The sequence below is a fragment of the Nematolebias whitei genome, chromosome 7 (genome assembly GCF_014905685.2).
Source record: "Nematolebias whitei isolate Nwh7 chromosome 7, NemWhi1, whole genome shotgun sequence".
NCBI lineage: Eukaryota > Metazoa > Chordata > Actinopteri > Cyprinodontiformes > Rivulidae > Nematolebias > Nematolebias whitei.
Window position 1 is genome coordinate 48,680,868 of NC_056504.1, and position 17,405 is coordinate 48,698,272.

A 17,405-nucleotide genomic window follows, 5' to 3' on the forward strand; every position below is an offset into this window, starting at 1 on the left:
ATATTTTTGGTGTCCTTATGTATCTAATGTGTACTCCAGGTGTAGTTCAGGTGTATTTAATGTGTGCTCTAAGTGTACTTCAGGTTTACTCTAAGTGTGGTTCAGGTATACTCCAAGTTTAGTTCAGTTTACCCCAGGTGTAGTACAGTTGTAGTTCAGGTGTCTTCATGTGTACTCCAGGGGTAGTTCGGGCATACACCAGGTGTAGTGCAGTTGTAGTTTAGGTGTATTTAATGTGTATTCCAGGTGTAGTTCAGGTGTAAGATGGAGAGTTTAGTTTTCTTTGATGTTGTTGGAGTGTTTGAGTTTTTTTTAAATAAATAATTTGTTTGAATGTTTAGTTTAATTGGGCTGTTCTTGTGGCTCCGCCCACAGTTTCTCCAATCGTTTCATGATTGGTCGTTCCCGTGGAGAAGCGACGGCTGACAGGAGGAAGGATGAGCTGAACGGCTACGTGTGGCACCTGATCCACGCCGCGCCGGAGGTGACTCAGGTGGGCCCAGATGAAGTGATGTCACATGACACACACACATACAGACTCGGGGGGTGCACACTGTAGCGTCAGGGTGGACTGATTTAAACATGACTGCGCAGTTGGAGCTCTGCAGGTGCTTTAGGGTTAGTTAGATAGGCCTGACCTCTGACCCCTCTGTCATATGTCTCAGCAGCTCTTTGTATTTCTTATGACACTCTGAGGGTCTGAACACACTCACATGTTTGGATCATGGGGTTAAAGGTCAGCGTGTGATGATGCGCGCACCCTGAAGTAATGAGTCATAAATGATCAGCCGGAGGTAAAACCGCTCTGAGACCTGCTTGTGCTGGATCTTTCAGTCTGACCTGGTCTACACCTTCTTCCACCCGCTGCCCCGTGACGAGAGAGCAGGAGCAGCCAGCAGCAGACCTGCAGGTAGGTTCCATCGCAGGTGGGCGAAGCTTACTTCTGCTGTAGCTCCACCAGGGCAAATCTAGAGGGCGGAGCCTCTGGTGTGTGCAAAGGTTCATGGGAATATTTCTATTCAGGTCATAATTTACAGAGTTTGAACGAGGTTTACCGTATCACTGCTGTAACAAACCTGACGGTGAAGCTCTGCACCTTTACATACAGGAAGTACTCTACAAAATAAAAGCTCCTATATCAGGCTTCCTTTCTGTTTATTTCACTGCAACAACATGATCTGTCAGGTTGTCTGCTTTCACGGTAATTCTGACGGCTTTCATTTGTTCAAGTGTGTGCGTGTGTGTGTGTGTGTGTTGCAGAGGTATCGTGGCCTCCAGCTTCAGGAAAGGAACTTGGTGAAGTCAAACTGTCCATCTCCTTCAAGAATGACAAACTCTTCATTATGGTGATGCACATCCGAGGCCTGGTCAGTCTGTGTGTGTGTGTGTGTGTGTGTGTGTGTGTGTGCGTGTGTGTGTTGGTTCTCACACAGTTCTGTTTGTTGGTTCTGCAGCAGCCCCTGCAGGACGGTACTGATCCGGACCCCTATGTGAAGCTCTACCTGCTGCCGGACCCAATGAAGATGAGCAAGAGGAAGACGAAGGCGGCGCGGCGCACTTGTAACCCCACCTACAACGAGATGGTGGGTGTAGTTGTTGAAGCAGATGCAGCTTTTGTGATTCTGCATCAGTTCTCCTCGGACAGAACTTCTGTTTGGGTTCTTCAGAACAATATTTCTTGGTGTTTTCGTAGCTGCAGCAGCCTCAGTGGAGACGATGGTTTTTCCTCTCAGTGAAATAATTTTATTATAACTAGCTTTCCAGACGTCTGTTTGGACATCACCTGCTCGGAATCAAAGCAGAGAGCAGCTTCCTCTGAGTCTTCTCTGTGATGTTTGAGTGAAGCTTCATTTACCATCATCTGAGGTGTTGCTCTGCAGGGTGGAAGAAAACGGCCACGGAAGAGGTCCGATCAACACCTTCTCTGATTACATGCTCTCTCAGAGGCTGTGGGGTTAAAAAGGCTCAGACAGAACCAGACGGTGAGGATCCATCAGAACTGGGCGGTGAGGATGTGGATGAATATTTAAATCTCCACTCATGACTTTATCAGTTCTCGATAACAGGTCCGACAGAAAGCTCTGAGAAAAACTGACCATGAGGACATGGGGACGATAAATAAACATTTGTTCTGGTTTCCATCTGGGATGAGACAGATAGATTTATAACTAATAATCGGTTTAGCATTAATCAATAATCCTGACTAGAAGACAGCAGCTACTCCTCCACCTGCTATAGCCAGGTTTCTGTCAGACTCCAGTTCTCTACGGAGTCCACGTTGTCTTGGACACCGCTGGAACATGTCCTCACTGGTCCAGTTGAACAGCAGACCAGAGAAAACTCCCGAGTCCGTTGTTTTGGCAGAGTTGCACACCGAGGCAGCCGGGCGTCGTTACGGCCGACATGAAGAACCGTTGACGCTAAAGGAGGCGGAGGAACACCTGAACACCTGACACGGAGCACGTGAGGACAGGTGAAGCCATGCTAAGCTAATGCTAGCTAGAGCTAGCGGACGCCAAACACGCAATAAAACCAGGAAGTGTTGAAAGACGAGCGGAGCAGAAGACAAACGTGTAAAACGTACGAGACATAAAGACGATCAGATGGAGAACGGGAAGTGACGCGCCTTACTGTCAGCACAGATGCATCCGTTAGTAAAATATTTCACTTACAGACTGGTATTGGTTTTTTACAGAACTAATTCACTTTTCAGTTCCATCACCTGGATGTTAGTGTGAGGAACGTTCTGACCAGAACCACACCTTTAGTCCAGATAGTTCTGGATCAGCCTCGACACAGACAGGAACAGGAAGTACTGAAGATGATGTGTCTGTGTTCCCTGCAGCTGGTGTACGATCGGATTCCCCATGGGGACCTGGACCAGCGCCTGATCCACCTTCGGGTTCTGAGCGATGGCGCCTTCTGGGAGAACACGCTGCTGGGGGAGACCTTCATCCCCTTGAACAGGCTGGTTCCAGGTCAGCACTGGGTGGACTGGCACCAGCTGGGCGGGGCCAGGCCAGACTCCACCCACTGACAGACAAGAACTAAAGGGAAGTCCTTCATAATAAAAGACTGATCTTCCATCAATAAGTGGGTCAGGAGGCGGAGCTTAATGTGAATCACCAGGTGAGACTGTTCACCAGGTGTTTTTAGTTTACAGATTAATTCAGATTTACAGATTTGGGCGGCTGTGGCTGAGTGGTTAGAACAGTTATCCTCCAATGCAAGAGTTGGGGGTTCGATTCCACCAGCAGTCACATGCCAAAGTGTCTCTGGGCGAGACACCGAACCCCTCACTGCCTCCGATGTGTGTCCCATCGGTGTATGAATGTGATAAAGCTCTGATTAGTCTTTGTACAGATGTAGTAGAGTGCTGTATGAATCAGAACACACAGATTGTTGTAAAGAGCTTTGAGTATCTTGATCAGATAGAAAGGAGCTACAGAAGAACCTTACCATTACAACTTTAATAAAATCAGTTTTTCATTAACATTTAAAGAACGAGGCACATTCGACATGATTCACTGTAACGTCCAATAAAACGATCCGGAGACTCACCAGAACCTGGACTGTACAGGGGAGGGGACCTCACGTACCAGGGCTGTGGACCTTCTCTCCTTCTTCAGGTGAATCAATGGACGGACTGTGGAATCGTGCACAGTAACGTGCACGTTTCTACGGGTGAAGGTCTGTTGGTGACACTCGGAATGCATTCTGGGAAGCAGAACGATGTGAAAACTACGAACTACGAAGTGAGATTTGTTGCTTCGTGGAGCTGAAGGTGTTTGAAGAAGGAAGGACTCCATCGGTTCCTGATCCAGTTCATGTAGAAATGGGCTGGAAACGCCAAGTTCTTCCTTTTTTCTTCTTTTTTTAAATTTATTGAATGTAACAGAAAATAACAGAAACATTAACTAATTTACAATATTCCTTGGCTCAGAGGAGACGGAGGATCACACCGAGCCCCTGAATGTCCTCGTGTTAAACACGAGTGAAGCTGGAAAGTGTTCCCGCCTCCAACACTGCGTGGTCCATCAGATGATCGACCACTCCGACGCCTGAGGACAGCGTGTCAAACGTTGTTACATTCAGCAGCAGCTCAGACGCAGCCCATCCAACTGCTCTTTGTCCAGCATTAACAGGTGAGGAGAGACTCACCTGGAACCTTAATCTGGACAGGGCTGTAAAGAAAGCTGCAGGTGAATCATCACATTAACTTTTTATTGAACTGAGAATAAAAGGAAGCTCAAAAACCAAGCTGGGGTCAGAGGTCAGGTGATCTCTGCTTCACTGGACCTCTTTAGAAGATCCAGATGTGGTTTTGTGCGCTGTAGACCAGATGAGTGTAACGGCGGCTGCAGGACTCAGACTGATCCTTCTCTGATCTGGAACGACCCTCGCAGTAGGCGGGTCTTTGATGTGATTGGCTGGGTGTGACCGTCCAGGGGTCAAAGTTCACCTTCCTGCTGTTATCCACCATCAGTTCTCGGTGGCAGGATCAGAGATCACGTGGCTTTGTCCCTTCAGTACTGACAGGTCCAGAGCAGGTCCATTTCTCTCTGTGAGAATAAAACCAGAAGGCTTCAGGTTGTCCGATGAGGCTCCGCCCACCTCGCACTCAGCCTAGGAGCAGTCTGAGTCATGCCGCCGCAGATCGATCACATTGAACTTTGTGAAAATAAAAATGTGACGAGTTTTTTCACCTGAAACATTTTTATCATTTGCACTAAATAATAAACTTTATGTGAAAATGTCTCTGTGTCACAGAGTTGTCTTCGGATTCTGCACAAAACTCGAGATGTTAACCTCTCAGGTGACTTTTATTTCAGCTGTTCACTCTTCAGAGTTTCCACAGCGTGTCCTCCATCTCACTCTGTCCTCACTCCAACTTCCTCCATGTCCTCTCTAACTGCATCCATGTGTCTCCTTTTTGTTTTTTTTCCTGCAGCTGCATTTCTAACATCCTTCTACCAGTATACCCACTGTCCCTCCTCTGGACATGTTCAAACCACTGTCCCTCCTCTGGACGTGTCCAAACCACTGTCCCTCCTCTGGACGTGTTCAAACCACTGTCCCTCCTCTGGACGTGTTCAAACCACTGTCCCTCCTCTGGACGTGTCCAAACCACTGTCCCTCCTCTGGACGTGTCCAAACCACTGTCCCTCCTCTGGACGTGTCCAAACCACTGTTCCTCCTCTGGATGTGTCCAAACCATCTCAGTGTGTCCTCTCCAACTTCATCTCCCAGTTGTTCAACCTGTGCTGTACCTCTGATGATCTCATTCCTAATCTTATCCATCCTTGTCACTCCTAAGGAGAACCTCAACATCTTCATTTCTGCCACTTCCAGTTCTGTCTCCTGTCTTTTTGTCCATGTCTCTGTCAAATCCCTGTCTCTGTCTGGACTGATGGCGTTGCTCCTCCGTGCTGGGCCATCCCCCCGGCCAGTGGCTGTCTAGTTTCCCCGATGCCATCGGGCCGGGGCTCTGCGGTCACTCGTTTAGGGATGAAGATGTTCACATCCTGGACAGAGAGGAATGATGGTTTGAGAGAGGAGTTAAGGAGGCCATCTTTGTGAGGAGAACCTGTCAATTATTAAACAGGGGTGGAGCCTCCGGGTTCAACTGTCCCCCTCTTACAATGCTGTGATTGCTAGTATCACTCAGCCCTCTGTGAGTAGTAAACAGCCATCAGTGTGCTAATGACCCATTGTTTGGCTGATGGTCCTTCTTGAGCATGTGATCAGCTGGTTTGGGTTGTCACCAACAAACTGGTTGATCCACTCGAAGGTGCTATTTATAAGACTGAGCTGAATACAGCTCCTCAGACTGAGGAAGTCTTTCAGATGAACCATGAAATGCTTCTACATTTTTTTGTTGTTTTGGTTTTTTGAATGTCCAGAGGACCAGATTTAACTTTTTTAGATTTTTCTACCTGGATTATTGAGCATGCATCAGGATGCAATGGTCATAATGTTTTGGTGTACAGTAAGGGTTTTACTTGTTCTGAATGTGTTGGTATCGATATCAGCTCAGGTGTTTGCACCTGTGGAGGCGTGACCTGTGAACTCTGGGTCTCTAACACGTTTCTAGCACCTCTGATTACGCAATAAACCGTGACGTGTTGCCGCGCGCTGCCGCTCCTGCCGCGCGGTGCCGCTCCTGCCGCGCTCATGCGCTTACCGGAAAAGGAGTTGTTGCTGTCACCGGGCTTGCTGATGAAATCTCCCACCGGAGCCACAACGGGGCGACGCGGCGGCTGAACGTCCAGTGTTAACGGTACTGTGCAGTATTACCGGTGGGAGGATAAAACATCCATCAGAGCGGGTTAGCACCGAGTTTTTGGGTTAATCGTCACGGGGGTAACTGTCTGTTAGCTGGCTGTGCTAAGCTAACATGCTAGTTAGGCCTCTCGCCGCGTCACGGACAGAAAACCCGGACAGGATGGCTCTTCTCTCCTCGTCGTTCCGATATCATCTGTCCTCGTTTCATGGCTCCAGAATGTTTTGTTCGGTTCTGTTCTCTAGCTCCGGTACCACCCGGAAGAAGTCAAATCACCACTCTCAACGAAAAGTTCCCGGCTCCGGTTTTGTGGACGGTGTTTCTTGGCTCCCGTGCGCCGTTCGTCAGTGAGGTTTGACAGCTGTCAGACTAGCCGCCACCTCCGTGGCTGTTCCTGGGAATATTCTACAATCTGCTTTATGTTTGATAAAATGTTCAGGAGTAGAAACAATGAGGGACGTTTCTCTGACGGGCAGAGCCCATCCTCTTCAGACCGGCCCGCGGTGACCTCGGCCGGCCTGGGCAGCCAGGAAAGCTCGTGGATCGGCCTACTGTCCAGGCCCGCGCTGTCGCTGCTGCGGAGGCTGCGGCTGTGGAGCGCGGCTCCGGCGGAGCTCAGCAGCGGCTTCACCGGTGACGAAAACGAGTTTTTAAGAGAATTAAACGCATTTATACCGCTTACACTCCCCGGTCCTGCTCACCTGACCTACCAGCGGTGTCAGCACCACGGAACCACTGGCCTTCTGGAACCGGGCGCCGGCGACTCTGTGCCCTGGCTGACCGCTGTGTCTCTCGGGGACGATGGGACTCGGAGCCCCGGAGACACGGAGCTCAGACAGCAGACACAGGCCGGATATTTGTCTTCTGTCAGGACGGTGGTGAACCAGGTTCTGTTGAACCCCCAGGAGCTGCAGCCCGCGGGAGGGTGGGCGTCGGTGAGCCCCCCGGTGAGGAGAGGCTCTGCAGGTAAAGGTGGGCCATGGTGGGGCAGCCTTCTGTGGGAGGAGGAGAGCTCACTGTGGGGGCTGCAGTCAGAGCTGTCCCAGCCTGAGTGGGGGACAGACACAGACCGGCTTTGTCCTCAAGCTGCAGCCGGGACAAAGGCCCCCACAGCTGAAACAAGTCCTGTGTTGGAGTGGATGCTGGGAGAAAACACTGGACCCCCCAACAACAAGAGCCTTCACACAGTCCAGAACATGGGGGGGTGCACAGTGGATCGACAGGACCTGGGGTACTCTAGTCTGGAGGAAGAGATGTCCCAGAGGGGCCTTCTGTCCCAGGTGAGGGTCCCCTGTGAGGAGCAGAGTCAGCAAGACCCCCACACACCTGAGATGGAGGATGGACAAACAGGCCCAGAGGAGGATCAGTGTGGGGGGGCCACAGTCCTCCCTCCCCTCCAGTGTCAGAACAAGACCATCGCTTTCATCATGGGGTGTCCCTGCAGTGATGACAGCCAATCAGAGTCCACCGATGATGATGATGATGATGGATTCAACAGTGAGGGCTCCTCTGAAGACGAGGATGATGAAGATGAGGAGGACTCAGACTCTGACAGTGAATCGGACTCTGAGTCGGAGCGGCTCTGGACCTCTCTGTGCCAAACTGTGGATCCATACAACCCCCAGAACTTCACAGCCCGCCTACAGACCAGCAGAACCTCACCTCAGACCACCCCCACCCCTTCTCCTCAGCCCTCTCCCTCCCCTCCCTCTGTACAGGACGTGTGGGACGACTCAACATCAGCCAGCGAGGTGGACGAAGCGGAAAGTCTCCGTCTCTTGAGCTCCTTCAGCTGCTCCTCCGACCCCTACAGCCCCTTGAACTTCCAGGGCCCGCTCAGGACTCATGGGCCCCCAAGGCCCCTTGCCAAAACCAAGGTCGTAAGCAACACAGCCCCCCAGGCTTCAGTCTACAACCTAACATCTGCACCTGAGTACAAGAAGGACGAGGCAGCAGACGACAGGCTGGACAGTGGCTTCTCTGAGGCCCCGCCCCCTTCCTCCTGCTCCGCCTCCACAGCCCAGAGCTGCAGGAAGTTCAAGAAGGTCAGTTCCTCACTTCCTGTTCTTTCCACACTGTATACAGGATGTTTACAGATTGTTTGTTGTTTACAGGCAGTTTGTTGTTGTTTACATCAGTGGTTCTCAAACATATTGGGTTCAGGGACCCCTTACAGGGGAGAAAAAGTTTCAGGGACCCCCTCATGCTAAATAATTTTCTTCAATTTGTCTCTTTAATGCAGTGGAAATATTTGTGTAACATAAATACTTAAGACCTGTTCTTTAATAGTGTTAATACAATTTTAATACTTTTAAACATGGAGTATTTTTCATTCAAGACACATTTAAGTAACAAAATTTAATTTCACCTTCCAAAAATTACAGTTTTGATAAAATTAACTGTATCAAAAACCACTTTAAAACTTTATTCACACAATGAACATAATAAATGTATCGCCCCTTCTTCAAATTATTACAGAAATGTTTTTTTACATAAAACTGAACAGAATCATAGTAGTCGTACTAAGTAAATATTTGTACTAGGTTCTAGTCTTAGCACAGATGATGCAGCATACATTGAGCAGCCACACATTGTAGCTTCTGTAGCTACTCGGCCATGTCAGCAATGACCGTTCATCAGTTGGCTGAGGAACAACAGGTGCTGAAGGTGGTGCATCATGAGGCAGTGGGCTACTGGAAGTGGCAGCTGCAGGTGTAGTAGTGGGCGGTGCAGCTTGACTACTGCTAGCAGGTGCTTGTGAAGGATTTGCAAAGTTAATGTCCAAAGGGATTCAGACACCGTATCCTGACGCATGCTCAGTAATCCAGGCAGAAAAATGTAAACAAGTTACCGCATCATACAAGTTCATGCACTAAATATTTGGAATATGGTGGTTAAAGGGCAGGAAGAAATTAAGATTACAAACATGTATTTTTATTCATATATTTCAAATTGTTATATCTTTATTTAAAGTTTATTTACTTTATAATTAAAGTAAATTTCTTGTGATAGCTTGCTTTCTTAATAAATGAGGTTATATGGCACAGACGATGTGTTGTGGTAAAAGTACGGTATAATGCAGTCCAGACAACCTCGTGGAGCTCAGGGTGTAAAGAAACAAAGATGATGCAAGTTTCAAGTATGAGCTCAGAAAAAGGCCAGCTGTCACTGTGATGACGTCATGTATTAATCCTAAGAATTTAGTAAAAGACTCTTCAAATGGCTGGAAAATGCATAGTTTGAATATTTATTTATTTTAAACAATTCTGGGGGTGCATTCCCCCAGACCCCCCCAGGATTGCTTTACTCCACAGATGCATCTTTAACAAGTGTAATCAATCAATCAATATAACTTTATTGTCCATAACACTTCATGACATGGAGATTTAGTTTTGACATCTGGCTCATACAAACAAAACAACACAAGTTAAAAAACTTAAAAAAAATGCTTTGCTAACCCAGTAACCCAATTTACATGTTGTTTACAGGACGTCTGCAGGTTGTTTACATGTTTACAGAATGTCTGCAGGGTGTTTGTTGGTTGTTTACTGGTGTTGTTTGAGCCTCTGGGCGTTCCGTTGTTTGTTCATGCCTCTCAGGACAGCAGCTGATTGGCAGGTTATTTATTGATAATTAGGTGATGGATTATTTGATTATTGGTTGATTCTTAAGTCTGTTTTTGTTTCCAGAGGTAAAAACTGAACAAACTTCAGAGGTTAGAGATCCAGAACTCTGAACTGGTTCCAGGTCTCCAGTCTTTTACAGCAGCTCTTCATGTTGTGTGGACCCGGTTCTCGGACTCACCTGTGGTTCTCCTGTCAGGTCCGGTTCTGTGACGATGTGGACGAGTTCTTCGCCAGCTGTGGGGAGGAGGAGGAGGAGGAGGAGGACCGGCGGGGCCCATGGGAGGAACTGGCTCGGGACCGCTGCCGGTTCTTGCGGCGCTGTGAGGAGGTGGAGCAGAGCATCGGGTACTGCCTGCAGCCGCAGCACCGACGCTTGATCCTTCAGAAGCTCGGCGTCCCCGACACCTGAGGACATCTCTTACAGGTGGACAGACTGAGAAGACGGTCTGGACTGTGCTTCAGACCCTGTAACTGAGGTTCTTGTTGAATCTCCCACTGTTTGTCCAACACAGGAACCATAAGGTCCTGATGGTTCTGATCCATAAGTCAGTCTGTTTGTCCAACTAGCTGTTGTCCACGTCTTGTCCAACATCAGGGGACGTCTCATGTCCTCAAAAGATTTATTTTAAATATTTAAAGACCTGCTTCAAAGGGATAAAAACTGTGACTGTCTTACTGGTTCTACAGAACTCCCTGGTTCTGTCAGGAAACCAGTGAGCAGGTGTGTTAACAAGCTCGTTAGGAGTGGGCGGAGTCAATGTTTCTGTTCCATTAAAGCCAAAGATGACAGGAGTTCTGTTAATGAAGGAAAGAATCCTGAGGTTCAGAAAATCAGGATTCAGCTGCTGATCCGGATCACTGTGGTTCTGTTGATCCTCTGTGGTTCTGAACGGAGGGAGGGGCCGGGGCCAGAAGAGCTGTGAGTAAGATGCGTTCAGGTGTTCAACACCACAGCTATTCATTCAGTGTTTGACTCCGACCCGTAGAATGTTGTTGAACTTTATAAACTGTGGATCAGAAGTGTGAGACCCGGTGATCCCGGGTGTTCTGATCCGTACCTGCAGTGATTACTGACGCCGGATTGGCTGATTGAAGACAAACTCTCAGGCTCTGGTTTCTAAAAGAATCTTTAGTAAAACCTGAGAGGACATGGAGGCCACCTGGACAGGTGGGGGTCACCTGCTGAGGTCACGTGACCTCACGGTCCGTCCCCTCATAAGGAACAGTGTTTCAGGACTGAGAATAAACGTCAGAGTGAACCGTCTCAGTTTTAACAGGATCTTTGGTGATATTTTAAATGAAAGTTTTTATTTTTCTAACTGAGTGTTTGATTGGTGTTCACCTGTTCTTCACCTGCTCACAGACTGATGATGAAATAAACCTGGATCTGATCAGCTGTGCTTCTCTGGGCTTTATTTACAAACAAACAAACATGACACATTTCTGGGTTTCAGTTCAAAACATGATGCTGCGTTCACTGCAGCTGGAAAAATCTGAAAACTTGATGACCACCAGGAAATAGATTTTGTATTTAGATCTTTAAAACAGTTATAAGTTTATTTGTTCACTTGTTTCAATAAATCTAAAACTTCTGGATAAATTCAAGAACTGAACATTAAAACTGTGCAGGTAAAGCAGCATCCATCCATCCTTTACCCGCTTCTTCCTTTTCAGGTCACGGGGGTCACTGGTGCCCATGTCCAGCCATCACTGTACAAGAGGCGGAGGTCACCTGGACTGGTCTCCAGTCCTTTACAGGGACACAGAGACAAACAACCATTCTCTCACACCTAGGGACAATTTAGAGTCAACAATCAGTCTAACATGCATGTTTTTGGACTGTGGGAGGAAACGAGCACCCGGAGAAAACCCACGCATGCACGGAGAGAACATGCAAACCACCCAAAGGTCCCTGACCGGGATTTGAACGGGCGACCTCAGTGAGAGGTGGCAGCTCTACCAAGTGATCCAGCGTGCCACATAGCATTTATTTAAAGAGTACTAATATTAGTATTTATTATAATATTAAATATTTGATAACATTTACTAATTATTCTCAGTTGGATTCAGTTCACTGCTGTTTTGTTGAAGTTTGTCAGTAGCGCAGTCTAGTGGTGCAAACATGAGTTACAGATTTAGACCGATTCAGAGGTCAGGCCAGGACCACGTGTCCCTGCAGTGGACAGACATGTCCACGTGTCCCTGCAGTGGACAGACCTGTCCAGGTTGACACCGAAGATGGCGGATATTGAGGAGTCACGTTTGAGATTTTTACAGGTTTATTTTTTGCTCCACATTAAGAGTTGATTCTCCACAGAATTTGTCCAGAGAGTTGGAGACAAAAAACAACTTCATCTGACGGTAAGTCGTCCAGAGGAGACGACTCCGGCAGCTCCAACTTTACTGACAGGAGGAGCTGTGGTTCAGGAGGTCTGGATCAGGAATGTAAAGTGGAACATTCCTTTAACAGATTTTGTCAAAACTCTTTTAAAGTTCTTTTTTTAAAACTTTTCTTCATCTTTTTCAGTTTTTTATTTGTTGCTTGGGATCAGAACCGTTCAGAGCCTTTTTCCGCTTCACCTGCAAGTGCCGATGTTCCCTCAGGCTGGTTTTGGCTCCTCCCACCTAAGGATGAGCTCTGATTGGCCACCATGTGACACAGGAAGTAGTTCAACACGTCCCACGCGCTTTCTCTGGACCAGGAGGTGTGTTCACCGGTGACTCCGCCCCCTCGTGGTCATCGTCCTCCACCAGCCCCTGCAGGTATTTGATGTACCTGATGGCGGCTCGCAGCGTCTCCACCTTGCTGAGCCTCTTGTCGTCACTGCGACCCGGCAGGTGGTCCCGCAGCTTGGCGTAGCCCTGGTTGACACACTTAACGCGCTGACGCTCACGCTCGTTCCGCTTCTGGATGAATGCCGGCTCAAATGGACACTCATACACGCTGAAGTGTCCATGGTGGAAGGGGGCCAGGTAGGGCAGGATCCCGGGGCCCCTCAGAGGGCCCTTATAGAAGCCGAAGGCTGCAGGGTCCATGGTGGGGGGATAAAACAGGAACGGGACGGAGCTGGACAAAGAGTCCGAGTACTGAGAGATGCTGTGGTCCTCCAGTTCAGCAGGTGGAGACACACCGAACCGATCAAAGAGAGAATGAGGGAAGCTCATCGTGTGACCCGTGCCAACCAATGAGTGAAGAGGACACCTGGTTAGAGACACCTGCAGAGATAGAACAATGAGACGTTTCAGGTTTCATTTTAAACTTTGTGTCTTCACTAAACTAAACAGGCATTGACAAGTTTTCCCACATGCAACATAAAAGGCTGCCACGTGTCCCAAAGTCTTTGAACAGAACCCTTCAGGGTTAATTTTATTTTTTCTAGATGAATATGAAACATCACTTCTCTTATCCAATGTACATAATGCTGGGGGTGTGTGTCCTTCTAGCTGCACAAAACAAGTCTCCTGGCCAGAAGAGAGCCAAAAGCAATCACATCCTTCTCGTACTTGCTGAAGGACGTGTCCACAGGGACCACCTCGAAGAGTGAGAGGAACGGTGATGGGTGTACAGTTTTTCCACATATCACAGAGACGGTGTCAAAATAGATTGCCAAAAAGTGTGCAGTTTGGGACAGGTCCAGAATGTATGCAGGAGTGTAGCTGGAGTTTGGAGTTTCACCATTTTCTCTTGCTGAGGTCAGACGCTTTTTCCCCTCCTCTCCCTCTCCACTTTGCTTTGCTGCTCTGTCTGTCTGTGAAACTGCTTCTGAGCCTCTCTCTACAAATCTTCCGAACCATAATTATGGACTTGATTTGATCAGTTGGTCCCTCAACTCAATTGATAACATTTCTTCGAAGAGAAGACAAGCTTTAGGCGAGCCAATTTGCCCTGTTTGCACGCACGCAGCTGGATATTTCATCGACTTTGAAGACTTGATGATGTGTCTATCTCTGCTGCCATTTGTGGATTTTAAAGATGCGTTTATAATTTATATTTATGATAACTGGTTCTTGCTTTTTGGATTCGGCTGGTCGCTGGTTTATCTACAATCAAGGAAGTCGTCAGCAACAAATTTGGACCTGATCACGCTGCTTGCCTTATGATGGCTTGGTTCGTGCCTTGAGTACCCAGACTCAAATGCTTTTGGCAGAATGGATCAGATCTCGGGGATTTTACTCAGGCACGTTCTTTTGATGTGGCCATGTAATTTGGACATTTTGGAACCCGAGTGGACCAACACAGACTCAAGGTAGATGTCATTAAGTTCTGCCTGTCCCCAAAACAACTGTATGTTTATCTGAATTTGGCTCCCCTGGCTGGCCTTGAAGGCCACCTTATCTGAATTTGCCTGGAGAACATGTAATTTGACGCTCTGCCCCCCCCCCCCCCCGAGGGATTTCCAACTGATCAACCAGAGGAAACCAGCTGAATAAACACTGCGTCATCATTTCAGGACTCTTGGATTCCCATAGGCGTTGTCCTTGGCCCTTCCCCGACATCACTCGAGAATGTTTACGGATCTCACCCGAGGGAACTGGTTGATTATTCCATCCTTATCAGAACTCTTACAGTGTCCTCAAGTGTGTCCTTGGACATTGCTCACCGCTCTCGTTGTCTCTCCCCCCCTCTGCGGAATGTCTACGTCACTATGTGCTTGTATGTGCGAGGTGTTTTTTAATATTAGAGTTTTTCTTCTCAGCCAAGAAGAAAAAGTTTAATAGGATTTTTTTTGCCTCCAATTCCCACTTGTCCAGTTTCACTACTTTTTGTCTGTCTAAGCAGATCTCACTTGTAAATGAGTCTTCAAGGCTCATTGTGATTTATCTGTCTAAAAAAAGGTTGAATGAATGTTTACGAAGATTACATGCGGGGTCCAGGTCAACTTTGATTTTGGACAGTTTGTCTTTGGACCAGTGCAGCCAGTGCACCACCTTGAATTGAATTGCAGTGTGTCTCTGACAGACTGAGGATGAGTAAATGTTCTTAATGATCCTTCTCCAGATTGAGTCTAATATGGGTTCCTCCAGGTCCGTTTCCCTTTTCAGTTTAAGGGAGTCCAAACTGGACTCATGGAAGGAACTGAGCAGCGAATATATTTAGCTAAGGGTTCTCTTGGTATCAGACCTGCACTCCAAAATCTTAACCACAAAACGTTTAGAGGGGTACAGTGGGAAACAGTCAGAGTCAGACCTCACAAAATGTCTCAGCTGTAGATATATAAAAAAAAACTGTGACTTGTGGATATTAAACTTCTGTACCAGTTGTTCAAAAGAGTCAAATCTACCATCAAATAGAGGTCACACAGTGAATGCACCCCCTCAAGACCCAACTGTCAAAACTGTATCAGCTACGAGAGAGTAAACAAAAGATTATTTGACACAGGTGCCAGAAACTGTAACTCTGTAGAGTTAAATGCTCTCCTGACCTAATTCCAAATCTTAACCGCCCTGCATTTTTGTTGTATTTTAATAGGCCGTTAAACATCTATGTGCTTGTAAAAATAATATTTTTAATTTATTTTTTGGCGGATCCAGGGACTCCAGTTTGAGAACCACTGGTCTAAGTTGTAGAATAGATTACTGGCTCGTTTCTACTTCTTTAATAAATCATATTAGTAAGTGTCTCTGCTTCACCTTTAACTGATCATTGTGTTATTTCTATATATCTTCTGTTTTCAAGGTCAGATCCTGGTCTTACTCGTTTTTGGAAATTCAATAATACTCTTGCAGAATTCTGGTTTCAGTGAAGATGGTTTCCACTGGTTGTGGAAATCAAAGCCTTGGAAATGTCACATGTGAGTAAATGGGAATGGTTTAAATTTAAGATAAGGGAACTGGCTATCCATACAAGTAAAAAAAAAAATGTCTAATTAAAAAAACAAACCTATAACGTAAAATCATTAAGAATATTAATAATTTTTGTAAAACAACGGATTTGTCACCTGAAGAACTTGGTGAATTAAATAAATTACAGAGTGAACTAGATAAATCATAATGAGAAAAAGCTAAAGGTTCTTTTGTACGTTCTTGAGCTCGCTGGATCGAGGAAGGGGAGAAAAATTCATCTTATTTTTCAACCTTGAAAACCATAGGCAACTAAAACAGAAGATTACTAAAGTGAATATAAATTTATCTATTTCTGAAGATGAAACACAGATTAATAGAGAAGTACATAACTTTTACTGTAACTTATGCAAATCTAACTACTCTAAAATTGCACGTTTTTAAACACTCCTAGAGAATTCAATAAAGAAACTGATCTAGATTTTAAACAATTTATGAAAAAACAAATTGAACTTGAGGAGTTAGATAAGGTTATTTTGAAAATGTTCCCTGAGAAGTCGCCTGGCTTGGATGAGCTAACAACTAAATTTTATAGATTTTTTTTGGGAAAGAGATTAGAGAGATATAACACTTTCTTAGAATTTATCTTGACAGTTAACCTCTCTAATACAATGGAACATGGGATAATCACCTTAATTCCAAAACCTAATAGAGATATACAAATGTTGAATAACTGGAGACTGCTTTGATAATGATAGTCTGATCTTGTTCCTTGATTAAGGTGTTCTACACAACTGAACATGCTTTTTTGTTTGAGGCTTTAAGGTTTTTGGGTTATGGGGATTCATTTTGTGCATTAATTAGGTTAAAAACACTAAAGTTCATGCTCAATAATCAGGTATAAAATCCAACAATGTTCAGTCAGGTCATCTGGATAGTTTCTTGTTTTTGCTGAGATGTTTCGTCCTTCATTCAAAGGACTTCTTCAATCAGAGAAGTCACCAACAAACAAGACTGATTCCCACAAACAACACACTCCAAAGTGGAAAACAGTTTACTGGTGTTAAGATGGCCTCCAGGCCCCGTCCTCTCCCTGTCAACTCCTCTGAGACAGTCATGCCAAGTGGTTCAAAACACCAAAGTTCTCAATAATCAGGTATAAAATCCAACAATGTTCAGGTCATCTGGACGGTTTCTTGTTTTTGTTGAGATGTTTCGTCCTTCATCCAAAGGACTTAGACTTCCTCTGTTTGACTTTGCTTCACTTCCTGTTTGACTTTGCTTCACTTCCTGTTTGACTTTGCTTCACTTCCTGTTTGACTTGGCTTCGCTTCCTGTTTGACTTGGCTTCACTTCCTGTTTGACTTGGCTTCACTTCCTGTTTGATTTGGCTTCACTTCCTGTTGGCTTCTTCAGTTTCAACGTTTTGTTTCTGTTTTCATAATCTAAATGTTTTAATTTAAAGTCAGAAAAATGAACAAGAATCTTCAGGTCTCTAAGAACCAGTCAGTTGGATCAGAACCATCCGAGGCTTCATCATCAGAACTGTACAGGGAGAACCAGGATCGGTCAGAACCGAAGAGAAACGTGTCCAGATTCAGAGAAGAGAGGCATAAAGTTTCAAAATTACTTCAGGAGCTTAACCTGTCTAGATCCATCAGAACCACTGAGTCCTGGACCACTGAATCAGAACCATCGAGTCCTGGACCACTGAA

At 46.2% G+C, this 17,405-nt stretch overlaps 3 protein-coding genes across 3 annotated transcripts in view; 2 read left to right on the forward strand and 1 right to left on the reverse strand.

Moving 5' to 3' along the window:
- pik3c2b (phosphatidylinositol-4-phosphate 3-kinase, catalytic subunit type 2 beta) overlaps window positions 1-3,184 on the forward strand; it is a 40,895-nt gene extending 37,711 nt beyond the window's left edge. The window contains exons 29-33 of the mRNA XM_037679722.1: window positions 376-493; window positions 835-910; window positions 1,261-1,367; window positions 1,455-1,583; window positions 2,846-3,184. Coding sequence (XP_037535650.1) covers window positions 376-493; window positions 835-910; window positions 1,261-1,367; window positions 1,455-1,583; window positions 2,846-3,037 — 622 coding nt within the window. The 3' untranslated portion in view covers window positions 3,038-3,184. The remainder of the gene's footprint in view (window positions 1-375; window positions 494-834; window positions 911-1,260; window positions 1,368-1,454; window positions 1,584-2,845) is intronic.
- Window positions 3,185-6,157: 2,973 nt separating this feature from the next.
- LOC119412028 lies at window positions 6,158-11,303 on the forward strand. Its single transcript, XM_037679004.1, has 2 exons — window positions 6,158-8,328; window positions 10,106-11,303. The coding sequence occupies exons 1-2, from the start codon at window positions 6,703-6,705 to the stop codon at window positions 10,316-10,318; spliced, it is 1,839 nt and encodes a 612-aa protein (XP_037534932.1). The 5' UTR covers window positions 6,158-6,702; the 3' UTR covers window positions 10,319-11,303.
- Window positions 11,304-12,579: 1,276 nt separating this feature from the next.
- LOC119412885 (achaete-scute homolog 5-like) lies at window positions 12,580-13,074 on the reverse strand. Its single transcript, XM_037679920.1, has one exon. The coding sequence runs from the start codon at window positions 13,072-13,074 to the stop codon at window positions 12,580-12,582; it is 495 nt and encodes a 164-aa protein (XP_037535848.1).
- Window positions 13,075-17,405: the final 4,331 nt, after the last annotated feature.

Excerpts from the sequence above, each read along its gene's own strand:
- LOC119412885 (XM_037679920.1), bottom strand. The coding sequence starts at position 13,074 with ATGAGCTTCCCTCATTCTCTCTTTGATCGGTTCGGTGTGTCTCCACCT.
- LOC119412028 (XM_037679004.1), top strand. The coding sequence starts at position 6,703 with ATGTTTGATAAAATGTTCAGGAGTAGAAACAATGAGGGACGTTTCTCT. Across the intron at positions 8,329-10,105 it reads GCTGCAGGAAGTTCAAGAAG|GTCCGGTTCTGTGACGATGT; the intron begins GTCAGTTCCTCA and ends TTCTCCTGTCAG.